General features: G+C 43.0%; 2 protein-coding genes across 2 annotated transcripts; one reads left to right on the top strand and one right to left on the bottom strand.

The window, feature by feature from the left end:
- The first annotated feature begins 1,123 nt into the window (after positions 1–1,123).
- Positions 1,124–18,889, top strand: cers5 (ceramide synthase 5). Its single transcript, XM_028406362.1, has 10 exons — positions 1,124–1,466; positions 7,543–7,648; positions 8,218–8,348; positions 8,638–8,695; positions 8,816–8,866; positions 10,461–10,553; positions 12,457–12,585; positions 12,823–12,929; positions 15,306–15,462; positions 17,960–18,889. Exons 1-10 carry the CDS (start codon positions 1,294–1,296, stop codon positions 18,125–18,127), a joined length of 1,173 nt encoding a protein of 390 aa, XP_028262163.1. The 5' UTR covers positions 1,124–1,293; the 3' UTR covers positions 18,128–18,889.
- A 45-nt stretch (positions 18,890–18,934) lies between these two features.
- cox14 (cytochrome c oxidase assembly factor COX14) lies at positions 18,935–20,906 on the bottom strand. Its single transcript, XM_028406363.1, has 2 exons — positions 20,788–20,906; positions 18,935–19,342 (listed from the first exon to the last, which is right to left on the bottom strand). Exon 2 carries the CDS (start codon positions 19,330–19,332, stop codon positions 19,156–19,158), a length of 177 nt encoding a protein of 58 aa, XP_028262164.1. The 5' UTR covers positions 19,333–19,342; positions 20,788–20,906; the 3' UTR covers positions 18,935–19,155.
- Positions 20,907–20,965: the final 59 nt, after the last annotated feature.

Raw genomic sequence — 20,965 nt, 5'->3', positions numbered from 1 at the left:
CCATCCGTAGGCCCACATTTCCCATGAACTGACGGTCTGCGTATCGAGTGTGCTAATTTCATTCCTTTCATCTCATAACTGTGTTAATTTTTAATATATTTCTCAGCTCTGTGACTCAGTTATATGTTGGACACTGTTGGCCACTTGTTATAATTGTAATTGGATTCCCCTGCATAGTTATCGAGTCAACTCCCCTCTGAGTTTTCTAATAATAACACACTCATAAGGGGCAAACGTCCATCTATAATTAGACGTCAAACAGTGCTGCTGCCTCGTCTCCACTTCACAACACACATAGAAGGATGCTGCTTTTTTTGCAATGCCACTGTGTTGTGGTTTGTCATTTAAAAAAGCTGCATAATTATTTAAAATAACGGCCTACACACATTCTTCAATAATGGGCTCCACAGAAACTAAACAGCTTCTAGTTTGTGTTACACAATATTCCTCGACACATTGGAGCTGTAATGCACACTCTGTCCACTTGGGGGAGCCATCACATCAATCACAAAGACACGTCAGACTTGTTTTACCTCTGTTGAGATAAACTATCGCACAGATTACTGAGCGGAAGCTCTTAAATCAATGATATTTATATTTATATTAAAGTTTAATAATAATGGCTCCAGCAGCTCGACTGAATGCAGACTGATGCACTGAACTCATCCCCTCAGCGAAGGGAGGAGTGACTCTCCTCACTTCCTCAATTCCAGTCCTCATCTCAGGGCGGCAGCCAAGATCGGTCAAGTCAGCTGGTGGCAGCCATTAACAACCGGAAGCTGCTGTGAAGACATTTCAAAATAAAGAGAGGAAGAGGCGTCTGTCGTTTTTGTTTAATGAACAACTGCAAATCGAGCTCGTATAATATCGTTTTAGTTCGTAAAGTCTGTCAAAATATATTTTTCATAGCCATAATATACTAGACATTAATTATAAAAATTAATGTGAAAGCTGTTTTTGATGTGTAACCACCCACTTGGATTCATCCTTTAATAATTCTAATGTCATATCATGTCATTTAATTTATTATAATCTGTAATCTTATCATTTGATTAAGTAATCGCTGAGGCATTTGCCCGCTAGGAGTCTTATTTTGAAAATCGAACCCGGATGTCCGGTTTGGCTTCGCGCTGCCTTCACAGTGGTGCGGTAAAGTTGAGTGTGGCAAGTCATCATAGAAGTGGCACAGAGGCAGGAGAAACGTCCAACAAGTTCCACACATCGTTTCTTCCAGATAAGAAAGTCGCTTCTTCCTACTGCCCGGGGACAAGGGGGACAGGGACGCCGTCAAACATGGCTGCTCTTTCAGCCTGGTTTTGGAACGAGAGGTTTTGGTTGCCACACAACGTAACCTGGGCGGATCTGGCGGACCCAGCTCCCGGGGTGGAGTATCCAAAAGCTGGACACTTGTTTACTGCCTTGCCGCTGGCTTTGGTCATTTTCGCCGTCAGGATATTCTTCGAAAGGTTCGTAGTTTCCCGCTCATGTCTCGTGTTTTCTTCTAAGTGACGCGGAATTCTCCAAACGTTACTTTCAGCTTACGCTGTTTTCCACATCAGTGGAGTGATGGGTTAGCTAACACTGGCTTCTACTGATGTTTCATCAGGCTAACTGGTCTTTTATTGCTAGTTTCTGATAGTTTTAAGTGTTTTTAAGTGTTCAGGGGGCTTACAGCAGCCACAAGGAAACCAACAGTGATTTTGATGATGTTGGTTCACGGCGGGAGGGAACTCATCACACACTCATGCGCCTTTGGGTGCCCTGTAAAGGAAGTGCTGCCACTTTCCTGCAGCTCCTGTGAAACTGACGCATCTTCCTGTCACATTTATGATCAGGGTGTCCACCCAGGCATGTGTTAATCTGCACTTTGTTGTTGTTGTTGTTGTTGTTGTTGTTGTTGTTGGGGCATCTCTCTCTCTGGTTTGGCCAGCTGCAGGCCTTGTTGCTTCAAAGATGTCCTGCAGGCTTTCATTGGTTAAAGCACAGCAGTGGATTTATTTTGTTGTTGTTGACTGAATCATGCATAGCTGAGATGGTGTGAAGCTATCTTAAGATAAGACAAGTCCAGGTTTCCTTCTATGACACTGATAAGACGTACAGAAAGCATGTGAGGCAGGTTCACAGTGGGTGTAGGCAGTCAACCTTTACATGCTGGTAAGTGGAGCAGCAGTAAAGCTGCCTTGAATGTCATCCTTGTAGCAGGAAATGTGGTGACCCTTAAGGGTTAATTTTTATACTTCTGCACAGGTGTTGCACTTTGATGTTGCTCTGGGTCAAGTTTGACCCCCGTGGAGATGGATGTTTACATCCACCTGTGTCTGTAATATAAAGGAAAATGGTGGTTTTAGGGAATGTTAAAACTGTAACACAGGCACCTGCTGGTCGATGAAAGGTCTGTCTTTGGGTGCAAACATAAAATCTGCCCCTTCAGTGTAACAGAAAGTGTATAATCTGAGAAAACTGAGGTCATATATAGTGCATGCTCATGCATACAATAGTCATATCACCTTGCTCATGCAGCAGCTTCAGATATAGAAACACACCTACCACTGCTTTCAGTGCACTGCTGAATGAATGAATGGATTTTATAACCCTAAATTAAGGATTAATCTAAATGTACGTTTAGAATCTGTCAGAATTTGGATAAGGATTAAAGAGGTGTCAGTGACAATGGATCCATCAGAACATCCTAATTTCACAGCGGTCTGTTGGAGGTGTTTGTCTGGAACGTGAGTTACGATAAAGGTTAAAGTTTGACGGACCCATGAGGTCCAGGCTTGAGTTGCAATTAGTTTGACATGTGTCAAACCCGCATCCGCTGACACTGGAGCGGTTGCAGGAAAACCACGCAGAATGAATGACCCTGATACGGTGGTTTCACTCGTGTCAACGGCCCACTGACACTTTATAAAGGGGCTGTCTTTCACAAGCACTCTATCACTCTCTGAGATCCTGACAAACCTGTAGTGGAGGTCCGTCTCATGCAGGTTAAACTACACAGACAGGAGACTTTATCAGTAACATATTGGATGTAAAACATTTGGTGCAGATAATTAGACAGTAAGTCAGGGATAAAATGTCCTCCAGCTCATCATGATTCGTGCTTTCTTAGCCCCAGGAAGATGAGTGTCAAATGAGTGTCCTGATGTATTCTCAGCAGTCTGAAATCCCCTCTGAATGTTGTCCTATGCAAAAAAAAAAGCAAAGCCTGGTTCCCTGGGGACGCTAAATCCTGATAAGCCTCAGGCACAAACTACAGGCAAATCAACATGTCTGTAGCTGCAGGTAGGGACATTTTGAAGCTTCAGGAAGTGTTACCACCTCTAGCGTGGACGTTTGTGTCCGTAAAGGTGACAAAGAAATTCTTCCGGTAAAAATGTATGGATGCAGACTTGAGTTCCTCAGAAGGTTCCTGGTCAAAATCCTGCAGTTGAAATGCCCCTTTGACCCTTTTACACCCTTTTTTCTTGTTGCCTTTCAATGAAGGGGTCTTCACAGTGGTGTGACAACAAGCTTAATCTGCACCTTGTTACACAATTCATGGAAACGCAAGAAGAGCTTCATACCATTGTGAGAAGGAGTGGTGTGTTATGAAATATTCTCGATTTTTCTTGGTAATGGTTATCAGAGAAGTTAATCTATTCACCGCTTACAGGGCCACAGACTCCAAGCTGTGTTGATTTTAACACGGCCAAGTGGCTGCAGACAAGTGTTGATCAGGCGGCCCCTCTTTTAACACATCTATCCCCTAGAAGAACCCGGCCCCAGCTCTGATGTTATCAGAGGGGGGCATTTACTCTCTGTCACCGGCCGACACTCAGGCCCGGCTAACCGGCTCATTCATTTATGCATAAGAAGAAACCATCACAGCACAGCTTGAGTTCCTGCTCAGAACTTAAACACAGGCTGTGTGCTGGTTGGCACGCACACAGTGCACCCAGTATCTCACCGCACCACACACACAGACCCACACTGCGGCTCATGTTCATCTGCAGGAAGCAGCAGGTCACATTCACGAGAGCTTTGATTGATCTCTCTACACATCTGTCCACAAATGTATGAATCAGTTTAAGTTGTGCTTGGTCTTTTTTCTTCAGAGTTTTAATGTTGGATACGCTTAGTCTCTCTTTCTTCATTGATATTTTAATCTATTGTTTTTCTGACATTGAAACCTGTAGCGCTCCTGGATGATGGAACACTCTTGTGTATTTTGGTCGCTAATTTTATTTTTTTTCAAGCCTTCTCTGAAAAGCTCAAACTTCCCTGCTGCCACAAAAATGAGGCCAATCGTAGGTGCAGATCTAAGCTCAGGATAGAGGAGAACACAGTGCCACAGTCACCGAATTCAAATGACTGATTAAAGCTGCAGATTGTCTTGTGACAAATAATCCAGCATTGCTTGTTTGCAGTCTGTTAATGCAACAGACAGCTGCATTTCTGACACTAATTACTGGAAGCTACTTCCAACCCAGGTATTACTGGTGTGTTCATGTTATTGGTGGTCTGTGCACCTATTTAAACGAACACCAAACTTTAACTTCCTTTTTTAAGCCACTGTTACAGTTCCCTTTTGAGCATTTCACAGCATGTGTTCGTTAGGAATGTTCTTTTGTAGTGTGTGGAAGCTGGCTGTGTGTTTTATTTGTGTCTCCTTCACACAGGACAAACACCCACTGACATCTGGCTTTTGTCTTTGTACAGTCGACAACATCGATTCTTAGGTCGAACGACTACGTAGTGCTGTAGTATTTATTCGCTCCAGAGTCAACACAAGACACACACATGCTAATTTTTGGTGTGATGCTAGCATAACGTTTAGCCTTTGTTGGTCTTTGAATGTGATAATCCAATAATTCCTTCTAAAGCATTTGCCTGTTTTTCCTTGAAAAGCTGCAATCATTCACCAAGTGTATATCAGGATTCCTCTTCTACCTGCAGGCAGCTCTTCACTCTGACTTGTGTGAAGGACTGTGCTCAGAACCCCCCCCCGACCAGTTCATTCTTGTTTGATCATAATCATCGCTTTGCTTCTGGCCTTGACTTTGTAAATGGGAGCAGCCTGTGTGTGTGTGTGTGTGTCTTTGTAAGCCGTGTCATGAGTTGAACAGTGTTAAGACTACAAACTGAAATGAGATTGACCAGACTTGGCCTTATAATCTGTTGTGGGTCTTTTTTTTTTGGTCATGTCTCATACGTTCCCTTTATTCTGTGTGTCGTACCCACACAATCTGTCCTCCATGTCACATTTTCTATGTAACTGTCGTTTTCTGTTTTGAAACGCAGACAAGCTAAGGAAGGCCACAATTACATCCAGTTCTGTTCTATGAATAGAGCCGTGTTAGTGCCTCGGCAGAGGCTCCAGGGCTGGAAGTTTTTCAGTGTCAAGGTTGTTGCTCTTCCCTTCACAACTGTCTGATCACGTCCCTGCACACAGACCACACCAAGCCCCTCTCCTGGAAGCAGACTTTGTGTATGTCGGAGTGGTCACTCTCTGAGAAGGAACAGGAATATTTAGACATTTGACATAAATAGATTAGTTTAAGTCCTTCGCATTGTTTCCTCTCTCTCTCCTGCTGCTGCTGCTGCTGCTGTCCGTCGATCAGGACCGCAGGCTCCGTCTTGAATGGGATATTTGTCAATGGATCCTTTTGTGGTGGTCTGTGTCGATGCCACAGCAGCTCATATTTTAGCTCTAATACCGATTAATAGTCAGATTTACATACATTTAGTGGCGGCGTGTCGCCCCTTGATGTGATCAAAGTGCCAAACATTGATCGCTGTGTGTTTACTTTGCTTGTTAAAAGCGTTTTATGCTCACGGGGCGCTCAAATGAAAAATGAAAATGTAGATTGCCTTGAGTAATGTTTAACAACGTCACGCACATATAAAACTGATCCTTCCGGTCTAACTTCCCTGCACAATCTGCTCTGTGTTGTTTGTTGCACCTCAGTGACACACAGGTTTCAGCCCACTGTTGGCTCGATGTATTTATCTATGTATTTATTTTTATGTATACGGTTTGTTTACATGAACCCCTTCTCACCCCTACACTGTTTTTTTAATATACTGTATGTTTGTTTAGCTCATTAATAAAAACACTAACATCTAATTTGGTGATGGTGTCAGATTTGTATGACCCAGACACTCTGAGTCTCGTTGCTCCAAAGTAAAACGTCACCTGAGGACGTGTAAAGCGAAGTGCTGAGAGGTAAATCTGGTTCTGCGGGGACATTTCAAGTGAGAACAATATGCTAAGTGGTTTCACGGCAGACAAAAAGCATGCGCTTTTGTCTTCTGATGGTTTTTTTTTGTCTTATTTTACCCATAATGCAACACAATACCCACAGCTGTTTTGTGGTGGATTACAGATTCCTACCACCAGGAAGACTTTTCACAATACTGCAGCTAAGACAATGGAGGTTTCAACATTCAGACATTAAAAGAAAGAAAGTGACCGGAGTAACCAGACCTCCATCTAAGACAAAGCTAGGACTGACCTTGTGAGCTAGCATCTATGTAAGGAGCCTCTTTATTCTGCAAAGTCAGAGCTATATTTCAGTGTATTCATACAGATATGACACTGAGACAGAAACCTGGCTTGTGCCCAGTCCCATCCCACTCATTAATGCAGGAATTCAGCCTTGTGTCATATCTGATGTTACATTGAAACTGCTAGAAAGTACTTTTTTTTTTACTCAGGCACATTTCAGACAGCTGTGACACTATTACCAAAATGTCACTCAGTTTGTTCGTAGGCAGTTGAGTCATGATGTAGGACAGATCTGCAGGCAGGGATCACACGGGGTCATAATGTTCCCATAATGCAGCAGACATCCCAGAAGCTCAGGGGATTCTGCAAAGCTTCCCCTCACCAAGCTTTGTTTGCAAGTGTTTTATCCATGGCTAGCTGTTAGCCAGCCAGGCCCCCCCTCGCTAGAAGCACATAAACACATCTGTCCTACTGGCACAGCTGGACAGAAAAAAAGTGAAATATAAAAAGTTGAAGCCTTGAGGCAGAAGCTTCATGAGAAAAAAAACACAAACTGACAGTTGTGGGTGTCTGTCTGAAAATAAAACCCCTGTCATATACAGTAGCTCACAGTATTAAACTGTTACATTATTGTCTTTATATTGGGATGGATGGACACTCATCCATCCATCCATCCCTCCATCCCTCCATCCATCCATCCATCATCCATCCATCCATCCATCCCTCCCTCCCTCCCTCCATCCATCCATCCATCCCTCCATCCATCCATCCATCCCTCCATCCATCCATCCGTCCATCCATCCATCCATTGAAGCCTCTGAGCCCTAGTAGTACAGGGTCTCAGGGGGCGGGGTACACCCTGGACAGGTCATGGACTGTTAAACTATATGCTTATAATATCTATAACCTCCAATGACTAACACAGACAGGCTTTCTCTTTATAAATACAGGTTATTATCTGAATCACGATTAAATGTGGTTTTAAAATTAACTGGTGTCTGAAATGATGGCATTCATAGCAAGTGATTTTCATCCCTCGTCTCTGCCAACAGATTTATTGCCAGTGCCTGTGCGCGAAGCCTCCGCATCGCAGAAGGTGTTGGAAGAAGAGCTCAGCCCAATGCAGTGCTGGAGAAAGTGTTTACATCCATCACAAAGGTCTGGTAACTTTTTTAAATATCAGTATAGAGACGTAATTATTTAAATAGCTTATCATACCATTCACAGGGTGTAGCCGGAGGTTAGGGTGATAGAAGTTTACCTTCATGTCTATAACATATCTGTGTCCTTACACCATGTTAGGTAGATTAGACCTATAGAGGTCAACATTTCTGTCATGTGTGCCAATAAAAAGCAGTAAATTCTCATATCTGTGAGGCTAATGGAGGTCATGTTGATTAATAGTTCCCTCCTACATTTACAGTCATAGTCCAGTTGTTGTGCTGCTGCCGTTTGTAGGAGTCAAAACCTCCACCATACCTTGTAGCACCTTGTCCACCTGCAGGCAGCAGCACATACGAATGGCAGAATGTCCCTAGATATGTTGGGCTGAATTAGCTTCTCAAGACCAAGCAGGCTGAAGCTTTCTGGAATAAGACTACAATCTACAACACCAATACGACACCTGCTGTTTCTTATCTTTAGAGTAATTAGATCATGGTTTCTGAGTATGTATGTGTATGTGTCTTCCAGACTAATTTGTCTGTTGTTCTTGTCTGTCGTGACAGAATCCAGACTCTCGCCATCTGGATGGCATGTCCAAGCAGCTTGACTGGGGGGTGCGAAGGGTGCAGCGTTGGTTCAGACGCCGCAGGAACCAAGATAAACCCAGCAACCACACCAAGTTCTGCGAGAGCATGTAGGTCCATTCCTGTTGTGCACACGGTGCTCATCTTTTTTTATTTTTTGTACGGGTCTGATATAATCTGTCTTTGTGAGGACAGCAATGAGATTTCACTCTGTTATTTCTGGTTTTTCAAGTTATGCTTCTTGTTGGGAGTTTGTTTTTTTATTGACAACTAACATCAGATTCAGGTTACATTTGAATAAAGGACTAATGCATGGACTGTAATGGAGGGTTTTCTGATCTTTCTCTGTGATATCAGGCGTAATTTGCTTCTTCTTCTTCTTCTTCTTCTTGCGTCTAGGTGGAGATTTACATTTTATTTGTGTATATTTACCTATGGGGCTGTGTTTCTGTGGCAGGTAAGGACATCCAAAGAAGAAGTAGGACACAAAGGAGAAGTGTTTATTGTTATTAATATCACTAGATCCTGATGCAGTTTGTTTTTGGTGCTAATTTGATGTTCTTCTTCTTTACTGTAGTGCCCTTGGGCATGGGATACACGGCACTGCTGGTACGGTTACCCCTATCAGGTAATTTCTTGTAATTTAAACCAACAGTCTCACAGCCTGGCCAGCCGTACACATTCACTCCACGATGAGCTTTCTCTCAGTGTAATGGGTCTGGGATCCCGTACCAAAACAATCACAGTCACGTGTGCAGAGAACTAGCTTCAGATAAGAAGTATACACTATGACAGTTTGTTTAAAAAAAAAAAAAAAAAAGCATTGCAATCATTCCTACCTCGTGATTGGCCGGCTGGATCACCGTCATTTGTCTCTCAGCTACTCAGATAGCCGATGATTATAAAATGAATCTTAGTGTGTTCAAGTGTAAGATTTGATCTCCTCAGAATGTAGCCTGATAAAAGATGGCTCCTCTCCACCTCACTTTGGTTTACTTGCTTATTTTTGCTCAACCCCCTGAAGGCCTCGGGTCAAGCCTGTTACCAAATACATGACAAAAATGGATCTGCTCTGATTTTCTCTATGAAAACTGAACCCCCTGCACACTTCTTCTGTATCTCTGTCACTGCTGTATTATGTTTTCCACTTCCCTCCCCAGCAGGGAGGCCTGCTGCCTCTCACCCTTTAATATCTCTTGTTGTATCAAACCATTGAGATTAAGATGGATTTTTGTTCATACTTTGACCTGGATGAATGGGAGCTTTCACAGAGAGGCATTTGCTCTAAATTATTAGCATTACTGTGTATATGAATGATATCAGCCCGTAATCCTTCACAGCGTGTGTGTTGTGTTACACCAGACACATGAGGAATGACAGTTTACTGCAGAGTGCGGCTTCTGTCGCCGTGTTGTTTAAGCAAACTTGGGGAGTGTGATGACTCACTAGGGCAGGATGTGTGTGTGTGTGTGTCGTGATGACTTGTTGAACATTGTGGTCACATGTGTATTCACTTTGAGATGCATCAAGTGTTTTTCCTTATTTGAACCTGTCTTTTGTGTCTCTCTCTGTGTGTGTGTGACTCTGTGTGTGTCTCTGTGTGTGTCTGTCTGTGTGTCTGTGTCTGTCTCTGTGTGTGTCTGTCTGTGTGTCTGTGTCTGTCTCTGTGTGTGTCTGTGTGTGTGTGCATGTGTGTCTCTGTGTGTGTGTGTGTCTTTGTGTGTGTCTGTGCGTGTGTGTCTGTGTGTCTGTGTCTGTCTCTGTGTGTGTCTGTGTGCCTGTGTGTCTCTGTGTGTGTGTGTCTGTGTGCGTGTGTGTCTCTGTGTGTGTGTGTGTCTGTGTGTGTCTTTGTGTGTGTGTCTGTGTGTCTGTGTGCCTGTGTGTCTCTGTGTGTGTGTCTGTGCGTGTGTGTCTGTGTGTGTCTGTGCGTGTGTGTGTGTGTCTGTGTGCGTGTGTGTCTCTGTGTGTGTGTGTCTGTGTGTGCGTGTGTGTCTGTGTGCGTGTGTGTCTCTGTGTGTGTGTGTCTCTGTGTGCGTGTGTGTCTCTGTGTGTGTGTCTGTGTGTGCGTGTGTCTCTGTGTGTGTGTGTCTGTGTGCGTGTGTGTCTCTGTGTGTGTGTGTGTCTGTGTGTGCGTGTGTGTGTCTCTGTGTGTGTGTCTGTGTGGGCGTGTGTCTCTGTGTGTGTGTGTCTGTGTGTGCGTGTGTGTCTCTGTGTGTCTTCAGGCAATGACTCCGGGTCTTTATCACTACTACGTGACAGAACTGGCTTTCTACTGGTCGCTTATGTTCTCCCAGTTCACCGACATTAAGCGGAAGGTAAGGGGAACGCTGCAGTATCGTCTGCTGTTGGATCAGACCACACTCGCACAGTTGCCACTCCCGGTTACACATTGGTCAATACGTCCATTGTTCCTCATTTCGGCAGTGGCAGCAGGGAATGTGTGAACAGTTTGCATGTGTGTATGTGATGCAAAAGTCTATCAAACATGTGCACACAAGTGAAAGTGCATCCACTGGTTTTACTGCCATTACTCACCGTTGTTTGACTGGAGGAGGAGGAGGGGAGGTGTCACATGTTTTTTGTTTTTTGTTTTCGGGAGGAGGCGGGGTGCAGCTGATGCTGCTCCGTCTGGGAAGGCCTTGTATTTTCAGCACGAGGGCACACGCTGTCATGTGATTGCAGGATGGAGCAGGCCTAAGTCCATTAGAATTACAGAAATTCCTCAGAATGCCAGCGCACGCATTGTAGCAGGAGCTGCACACACTCTGCTGTAATATGTGTGTGTTTTACACAACAAAAGTCTTCCTTTATTTGATATAGTCTGCTCGAATTATGGCTAATTTCATTTATTGTTTATGAAATGATACACATGAGGCAGACAAGTCTCCTAATCATGGGACTATATGAAGCCTTTTAGCAGGGTCAGACACAGGGATGGATCCAGTACATATGTATTGTATGTGTGTGTCTGCTGCTGTCAGCACAGACTGTGAGCAAAGACTGTCAAACGCACATGTCTGCTGTCTTAGCTTTGCTCTCAAGTCTCTGTCTGTGTGTCATTGTTATTCTGGTTATTTTACCTGTATCTTCTTGAGCTGGCCAAGACTTTCTGTAATAAACTGAGTGAGTGAAACAGTGATGATGAAACCTGGTTTATTTCGGTAGTTGTAGGTAGACACAAGAGAGGAAGAGCCATACAATAGAACAGAAATGTAGGTGGGAGGTGCTGTGCTCTGTGGGTGAGAATGTACATATGCAGTCCATATGTGAGGAGGAGATGGGGACAAGATAACCATCCATGGCTATAATGATAAGTTGGGGCTGGGGGTACTGCTGTTGTCGGAATAATGATAAGACAACCACTTATAATTTGAGTATATTGTTTGTTCATTCACATCACATGCACTTTATTATAGCCCTTATTTATTGTCAGTCTTGTGTAGTTTTAACCCATTTCACTTCTCTTGATACAGATTATAAAAGCAATTTGTTGTGTTTTAGTGAGTTAGCACTGTGTAGGTTTTAGGTTTTTAGTGTCCTCTATGGGAGGAAGAGCTTATAAAACCTGCAGCCATTGTGTCATTGTTTAAGCAAAGCAGTGCTAATGTCAGCACGCTAACATGTCGACATGTCGCACTGCTGTGATGTTGATGCTAAACAGGCTTAATGTTCACTGTCTTTGTTTAGGGTTAGCATTAAACACAAGTTACAGCAGTGGGTATTTATTACACATTTAGTCATCAACAGGTTAATAAAGTTAAGAGGTTACCATAGTAACGTGTGTGTGTATTCAGTGATGTTCTACAGAAGAGCTTCCAGTGTACATATACACTACCGTTCAAAAGTTTGGGGTCACTTGGAAATGTCTTTATTTATTTTTTTTAAATGTTTTTCTTTTCAATAAAGATAACATTAAAGTAATCAGACTACAGTGTAGACATTGTTAATGTGGTAAATGACTATTCTAGTTAGAAAAGGCTGATTTCTAATGGAATATATACAAAGGTATACAGAGGCCCTTTCCCAGCAGCCATCACTCCTGTGTTCTAATGCTACATTGTGTTAGCTAATCGTGTTAAAAGGCTGTGAAATGATATTAGCACAGCTGAACTGTTATGCTGATCAGAGATAGAACTGGCCTGGAGACCCCAGACTTTTGAACGGTGGTGTATATGCAGAGTGATCTCACCATCTCTTTCTCCCCTTTCCTGGTCTCAGGACTTCCTGATCATGTTCATCCATCACCTGGCTACAGTCGGCCTCATCAGCTTTTCATACGTCAACAACATGGCACGGGTGGGCAGCCTGGTGCTGTGTGTCCATGATGCCTCTGACTTCCTGCTAGAGGTCAGTGCTGGGAGGAAACAGTGTGAGATGTAATCCACCCTGTACTGTAGTTAGGTTAAAAAGCACTGAACAAAATTAGAAAATATAATGTAGAGAAATGACTTCTGTTGTCTCAGCTTTTATGTTCAGGATTTGTATTGCTTAATGACAGTCAGCATCCTAGTCAGTGACGCTGACCTGGGCTTGTTCTGTGGAACCACTTAATGTTTTCTTTCTGTTTCCTTTTTTATTTTACAGGCAGCCAAGCTGGCCAACTATGCCAAGTACCAGCGCCTGTGTGACTTCCTCTTCATTGTGTTTAGTGTTGTATTCTTTATCACACGGCTTCTAATATACCCAATATGGTGAGCAATGGAGTAAATAGCAGAACTATGCTGCACAAATGTTTGATGGCTTTGGGGAGACGACATGTGTCACAAACATTCTGAACATGCTGCATGAATGTTCGAAGATCCTCCAAACACTGACATCGACAGCGCTTTGTATTAGGGCTGTGTATTGGCAAGAATCTGGCGATACGATACATATCACGATACACGATATATCCCGATACTGTAACAAAGACGGTGTATATTGCGATTTTATATATATGAGTATGCGAAGCTTGTTAGATGTTGAAATTAATGTTTGCTCATAAATAATTAATATAAAATTGATTTGGCCATAGCTTAAATCGATACCAGTATCTCCAAATAAAATATCGCGATATATCACAGAATCGATTTTTTCTTACACCCCTACTTCGTATACTGTATATATCACATGTGGACACTATATTCTAAATAAGGCCTATTTTAATATAAACCAGTATAATGTAAACTGGACCTGTATGGAATGAAGGGACACTGCTCAACAGCAAGAATTACTATCTGTATTTTTCACACCTAAAAATGTTGTTACTATATTAAACCTATAGAACCTATAGAATAGGTGAGTTTTTACTTCAACTGTTCAGTGTCCTTTACCAGAGATGAATGGACACAAGTCAGCCAATCAGAATTATTTAGCATAATTAACCTTCAGTTTTGACTGTGACTGATCGAGGCAAGCGACCTCAAGGGCTAAAAACTGAAGCTCATGAAGTAATAAAAAACAGCCTCCACAGACAACAGGGAAATATGTCAGCTACAACACTGCGATCACACCTGAATGTGCCTTTGAGTTTCCGTGCCCACACCCAGTTTGTGTTAACAGCACGACCGTGTAGATAGGATGACTGCAGCACTACAGCAGGGAAGAGACAGGGGGGGTTGTTTGCGGACTGGAATGGTCCGTGGACCCCACTGAAGGCCGGGTCCAGCCCAGGGGCCGTACTTTGACAGGTCCAACTATACAGCAGAAATTCTTTTCTATTGTTAAGTTCCCTTCTTGTGACCGCTGTATGTAACTCTCTGGTTTTAATTATTATGGGCATGTCATGGTGAGAGTTAAACCTCTGACAGAGACTCCTCAGAAACCAATGTGTAACATCCCAGAGGCTTTGTCTGTTGTTAATACACAGTCTAGGGACTGAGCTCCGGGAGGAAAACTGTGAGCGTTGTTTCCTTTAACATTATAATCATAGTCTGCTTTGACTAAGTAACTGTAATTTCATATATGTACATATCCTGTTGCAGTAATTGGTGGCACGGGCAGCCTGTAGTCTGCTGCTTTTAAGGGGTGTAAGAAAAAATCGATTCTGTGATATATCGTGATATTTTATTTGGAGATACTGGTATCGATTTAAGCTGTGGCCAAATCGATTTTTTTATTAATTATTTATGAGCAAACATTAATTTCAACATCTTACTTTTGTGGTGCACACTGTCTCTTTCAGCATAAAAACAACTTGAATGTGAGCTACAGTTGCATTGTGCAATGTTCTTATAATTAAAATAATTATAATTAAACATTTTGTTCTTGTGAAAGATGTATTATTAGTATTCAGATGAGGCTGAAAAAAAATGATGAATGATGAAAAAAAAAATATATATATATATATATAAAATCGCAATATATAACGTCTTTGTTACAGTATCGGGTTATATCGTATTGTATCGTGATATGTATCGTATCGCTAGATTCTTGCCAATACACAGCCCTATAAAGGACAAAAAGCTCTATGTTTAGAAACAGCTACACTGTGATGCAACTTCCACCAGTCTGCGAATCAGATGAGGCAATTTCCAGGACGCCTACAGTGTCATCGTTATGCTCGTTGTCTAGAGATGTGTGTGTGTTGACTGTTTAAGGGCTGATTAGATACTGACTTCCTCGACAGAGACTGCGATGTCAGAGCTGAACCTCCAGAGAGACGGACAATAGGGAACCTATCAGTGGTGAAAGTAACCTGAGCAGCTATATTCAGTGTCTTGGTGTGGATGAGTGATAAAGCTAGTGTTGCCTCTGCAGCTACCTGACTGAAATCCATACCTGTGCTGGGGGAGGTGGGTCCATTGACAACGAGCTGTCACTCAGCCGGATTTAAAGGAAGACATGAGCTCATCTACCACTCACCTGACATTACAGTGTATCTATGCCTGCTTGGTTGGCATTGACAACCAAATGGGAATTACAATCTGTGCTCTTACAATGAGCTCCAATTAGATGACAGCTGGTAAACAATATGATTAAACTCGGCTCGATTATTTCATCCCTCCCTCAGCGATAATTTGTGTGTGTAAGATGATAACCCAAGCTGTTCAGCACTCATGCATCTGTTTGTCTCCTTCTTTCAAAAGGCTCCTGAACTCCACTATGTTTGAAAGCTGGGACATAGTCGGACCCTTCCCGTCCTGGTGGGTCTTCAACTTATTACTGTCGGTCCTCCAGGTGCTGCATATCATTTGGTTCTACCTCATAGGCCGCATAGCTGTCAAAGCCATGCTCCGAGGCAAGGTGGGTCAATGAGAGATTACACCGTTTGGAGGACAGCAGTCCTGAATGACAAAAAATTAAATGTGTAGATCAGTTTTATATTTTCTTATGAGTGGCTTATTGATAATTCATTGGCGTAATGTAGAAAGAAATTGTACAATTACAAGACAAAGCCAAGCAGCAATCTCTGGAGTGTAGATGCTAACTCACTTTGAAAGTGCCATAAGGTGCAGTTCCTATAATGGCCACCTGAGGCAGGCTCCCAGAGTACAAAACATGAGTACAAAACTTCAAAAATCATAACTGACTGTAGCTCTGCAGAGATCTGGGCAGAAACAGGGAAACTTCTCCTGCAATAATCATGAGGTGTAATACAGAAGTGTGTATGTTTCACTCATAGAATGTGCAATTATGGTTAAAGCAGGATGGAGCTGGTAGAGCTGCCTGAATCAGACGGCCATGCCACAAAGTCACAATGTAATTAAGTTGTAATTATAACAAGTGAGTTATACAATACAGTTCAGCCCTCTGAGTCGTTACAGAAGAGTTTCTGTAGCAGGCTGTAACCCCGTTCACACTGGGGAAATAAATCTGGCTAAAGCGGGATTAGGGCTGCATCCAGATGGTTTTTTTCTGAGTGTGAACACCTCGAATCCGGCTGTATCCAGTTTGATTTCAATCTGGCTAGATCCACCTATGAGAGGTGGATCTAGCCGGATTGGCTCAAATGTGGCTCAGGTGTGAAAACAAATGTGGCTAGCGAATCCGGCTAGCGACATGCTACTTCCGGTTAGCGACATGCTACTTCCGGTTCACGGGGCGCAACACGGGACAAAAAAAAAACACACAACGCATGCGCACACGCGGTCCTACCGCAGCCTTAATGGACTCTGTATATTATGAGGCGCCACCTAGTGGTTTGGAGGACATCAAACACGCTGGATGAAGCCGGATTGAGTGCGGACACAAGTGTATGCTAGCCAGATTTGAAAATAGGTCTGAACGCATCCAGCTTAAAGGCTGTCTGGGCTCAATCCTACTCTAGCTGGAATGACTTTCTCCAGTGTGAACGGGGCCCAAATGTATTTCTATGAGGATTGACTCAGCCTGCCCCTAGAGGCCACAGGGGGAACCGCAGTTTTTGACACTGACTGGCTTAATTCCTCAGACCTTGAGGTTGCTGCTTGCCTGGTCTACATTTGTATTTGGGGTTTGGACTTTTGGAAACGTCATCCCTCTGAAACGGTTATAAGTATTTAATAATATTTCAATATATTTTTCCTGCTTTTCTGTGATTTCATGGGGTTTAGTTCAGCACAGCTTCATTCCAGAGTGGGCTGGTTTTCTTTTATACCTTATTTAGAACTTTGATATTTCAAGCCTTGATTCTGTCGATTCTATCATATTTAAACACTTTAGCCAGGACATGTCAAAATATTTTGTGCCCCAAATCAGATGAGTCTTGGGAGATAAATGACAGTCCCACTCAGGCCTCTGTTTATGATCACAGAATGTTTATTGAAACTCATCACCACGGTTCTCATTGGTCCCTGTCTGTGTCTCATTCTCTCTGCAGACACAGTGTGTTTCCTCCCCCTCTGGCTTGAGAGAGGGAGACTTTGTCTTTCTGTCTGTCTTTGTCCAGTGAGCCCTCGTCCATGCTGCTCACCTCCTCCTCCTTTCAGTCTGCTTTGTCTGCTTTGACAGCTTTACCTTCTCTGCTTACGCCTGTAAGTTTCCTTTTCTGCTCTGACTCCTTTCTCAAATCTACACATTCTGTTTTAAAACAACACTTTGGAATTTTTCTAAACTCACTATTTTGCCTGCACTGGCACAAGGAAACTCTGGGTTTCTGGTAGGAACCTGTACCTAAAAATGAAGTTTTCCTACTTTACGGCATCCGTCACATCCGTCACCCTCGTTGTCTGTTCTGCACGAGGGAGAGAATAGTAGAAGTTTAGCCTTCCTATCTGTGCTGTCTACGGGCTGTTATTAATGGGCATGGAGACGGTCCCACTCTGAAAGCTGCAGTCGATCACTCCGCTCTGTGATTTATTATTGGAGATAAATATGACACACATGCTGCTGCATACTCGATGAAAGGAAAAAAAACTGGTATGCCTGCTTTCTAAGCCGGTTTTTATTCATATAACAATAGTTACTATTAAATGGTTGCTTTATTTATCAGATGAGAACCCCCCCCCCTCCATCTCCGTCAGGGCACAGCTGTTCCAGTAGCTCAGCACTTTAGAACGACCTAGTCACAGTCAGCAGTAAGGGGAGGTGTAAATGATGATTGTGATTAGTGTCAGGCTGTTTCACATTAGTCAGAAGTGTGTTGAGATCCCACACCACCACCCTGTGGCAAGTCACATGTCCATTTATATCAGTAATAAGACTGAACAGTGAGTTCCACCTTTTTTTCTTATTTTTTTTTATTTAATAAGGTGCAGCATCTCCTTATATTACATCATTATTTGTGGGTGTAAACTGTTTTTTCCTCTTGTGTGTCTTCTAGGTGTGCAATGATGTCCGCAGTGACATTGAGAGCAGCTCAGGAGACGAGTCTGATGGGCCCTCAGAAGACTTCAAGACCTCCCCTCACAACACCAAGGGAGAAAATGGCACCAATGGCCACTGTGCTGCTGCCACTAAAGCTCAAGCTCAGAATCACAACAGCTGGTGACATGGAGCAGGAAGCCCTCCCCCACCACCTCTCCCCTCTACCCTCCCCTCCCTCACCCCCTGCAGATTGTCCCCTCACAGAGTCTCTGCGAGCTTTGTTTGTTTGTTTGTTTGTTCCTCCCTCTGATGTGCAAGGCTCACTCCCACATTCTTACACACACATTACACTGACAGTGAGCGTGCACAGATTCGTGTGTTGGTGAACTGATGGTGGATAATATGCAGACACCGACGCTGATGGCCGCGGAGAGCCGTGTGATGACATGTAACTCCAGAGGTAGCGTGTGAAAGCGGTCGACGCAGGTGATTTGTGTAGCCTTACTTTTCAAGTGTTGGGATTTATTTTGTTTTGCATATGTCGGATTGGTTTCAACGTTCTCTCCCAGTTTTATTGGTCAGATGAACTTGATGAATTTTTGTTTGAGGTGTAATGCATACAGGACCACACAGGGCAGACAGCAGGTAATATACATGCTTATAGTTATAGCTGTGGTTTTATCAGCTTTTAAAATATAGGACACCTGCTCTGTGAGTTTCTACCCTGTGAGCTTCACTGTGCATTAACCCTTTAACCACATTGTTCAGCTACTTTGTGACTCGTTTGTTTTACTGTTTTTTTTTACTACTTCTGAGACCAAATGTTGTATGAAAATGTTTAAAGTCACTGCCTATAGAAAAATCTAGGTATGAGGACCATACTAAGAGTCATGTTCTCACTTGAGTGCATTGTAAAAATGTTTCCAAATATATTCTATTATTGAGAGATGTCTTTCCTCTTGGAGTCCTGTGTGGAAATATCACACTACTCTGTGCATAAAGGCATTTAATATCATACAGTACAAACATATGCAGCCATCTTCCTTGCCGGCACAGTGCGAGCTCTCTGATGCAAATATTTTCCTGCTTGATTTGCTTAATGAAGTCTTTCAAACAAAACCTCGTCCCTCAGTGACATCAAACCTCTTAACGATGGACAAGCACAGGAAGGAATGAAGAAATGTCCACAGAAGTAGTGCAGCCCGTGTACTATCAGTCTTTGATGGCTTCGGGATCCTGGTTCTCTGCCGCCACCTTCAGCTGTTTCTGCTTGTCCACGTAGCGGTACGCTCTCGCCGTGCACAGGTAGCCTCCGTACAGCGTCAGCAGCATCATCGAGGCAGAAAATGCCCGATAGCCAATGTCAGCCAGTCGCTTCCCTGACACCATGGTGAAGATCCTGACAGGAACAGGAAGTGAGAGGAGGGTCAGCAGCCAAATACAAAAACAGTAAACACACTGACACATCATCATCATCATCATCCGGTCAGTCACGAGGTACACCTAAGGATTAGAGGGGTCATTAGACTATTCTGATACACCAGGAACCACAGTGTGACAAATCATTCTAAAGTAACTTCAGGCTACAATGGTCAAGTAAATGTGGAGTTAAAAACACACTGTCTGCCACTAATGAGAAGTAGAAAAAATGGCGAGTCCACTTATCTAAAACTTGGTTATTAAACAGGAAACTGTGTTTTACAGTCTGATATTTATGTTTTAACTCGACGGACTGGCAATTTGCCAGGTCTAGTAGGGTTGGGCAATATTGGCAAAAAAATTAATCACGATTAATTGTGGCATTTAGCCAATAACGATTAATTTGACGATTAATTGATGACAATTGCACTTACATGTTTTTGACTCTAAATCAGCACAGTGTCCTAGCATGATACCGACAAATCATCAGTCAAGTTAACTACTTCATTCTAACAGGTTAAAGTAGTGATTAGTCACCAACCAGCCATGTTTGAAATATGTATTGATAACAGAAACAAACTGCTTAAACTGCAAGTAACTTTGTCCTTGTATCTTCAGGTCACAGAGCAGTGCATATCAACATTAAAATTAAACAGGACAAATAAGTTCAGAAAAGTCACATCAGTGATTATTTCAAGCTAAAAAAATGTGTCTGTGCAAATGAACCTGTGACTGGAATATGTCACAGACTAGTGCATGTTTTCACTCATGCTATAGAACAGCAGCAGAAAAAATAAACAAACAAACCGGATAATTCGACATTTAAATGTGTGTCTGTGCAAATCAACCTGCGTTACGTTCTTCCAGAGCTTAGTTTGGTCGTAAGATACGAGCAAAAATCCAGTTACTATGGCAACAACCAACGCTCCACGCTTCACCTAATGCATGTCGCGGCACTATATACAGCTGTAGCCGGCGTTGTGGCCTCGTCTCCGGCTTATGGTGACAGACGTTGAACTTCTGTTAGTTGTGCTGCTCCGCATCATTTAACTGAACACCACTGCCTTCCGCCATTATTGTTATTGTGGGCTCACATGTTTTTTTTTTTTATTGTGGGCTCACGCGGGTGATGGCGAGAGTACGTCGCACACAAAAAGGCGTCATCATGACGAGGCACCAATCGCCGTAATCGATAAGTGGCAAATATTAATCGGTGACAGTTTTTCTGACGATTAATTGCACACGATACGATTTTGCACAAACCTACTGGCAATGAACTCAAACCCTGCGTTGCGCCTGCACACTCTTTCCTCTCTGTCACTGACACCCATCAAGCTAACTAACCAACACTCGTTCCGCGGTGTCAGTAATCACAACCGACCGGTTCAACGAGCTTTTGAAGAAAACACATTTGTCCTTTCTTACCTTTTATTATTATATGCCGTATTAACCGCACGACTGTTGTTTCTCAATGCTCAATGTCAACACACCGACATGCGAAGTTAGCAAACCTTTCGTAAGGTACGGAAGCCCGGATTTGAAACAGTGAGTAAAGTTGTAGCGCGCCATCTAGTGGTCTGGAGTGGATATTACACTCCGTACG

Source organism: Parambassis ranga, chromosome 5 (genome assembly GCF_900634625.1).
Source record: "Parambassis ranga chromosome 5, fParRan2.1, whole genome shotgun sequence".
NCBI lineage: Eukaryota > Metazoa > Chordata > Actinopteri > Ambassidae > Parambassis > Parambassis ranga.
This window is presented reverse-complemented; position numbering and strand designations above follow the sequence as displayed.

What these genes read in the sequence shown, in the direction of transcription:
- cers5 (XM_028406362.1), top strand. Translation starts at nt 1,294, where the DNA reads ATGGCTGCTCTTTCAGCCTGGTTTTGGAACGAGAGGTTTTGGTTGCCA. An exon ending in GTCAGGATATTCTTCGAAAG is followed by an intron (nt 1,467 to 7,542) that starts GTTCGTAGTTTC and finishes CTCTGCCAACAG; the next exon opens with ATTTATTGCCAGTGCCTGTG. An exon ending in ACCAAGTTCTGCGAGAGCAT is followed by an intron (nt 8,349 to 8,637) that starts GTAGGTCCATTC and finishes TCTTGCGTCTAG; the next exon opens with GTGGAGATTTACATTTTATT.
- cox14 (XM_028406363.1), bottom strand. Translation starts at nt 19,332, where the DNA reads ATGGTGTCAGGGAAGCGACTGGCTGACATTGGCTATCGGGCATTTTCT.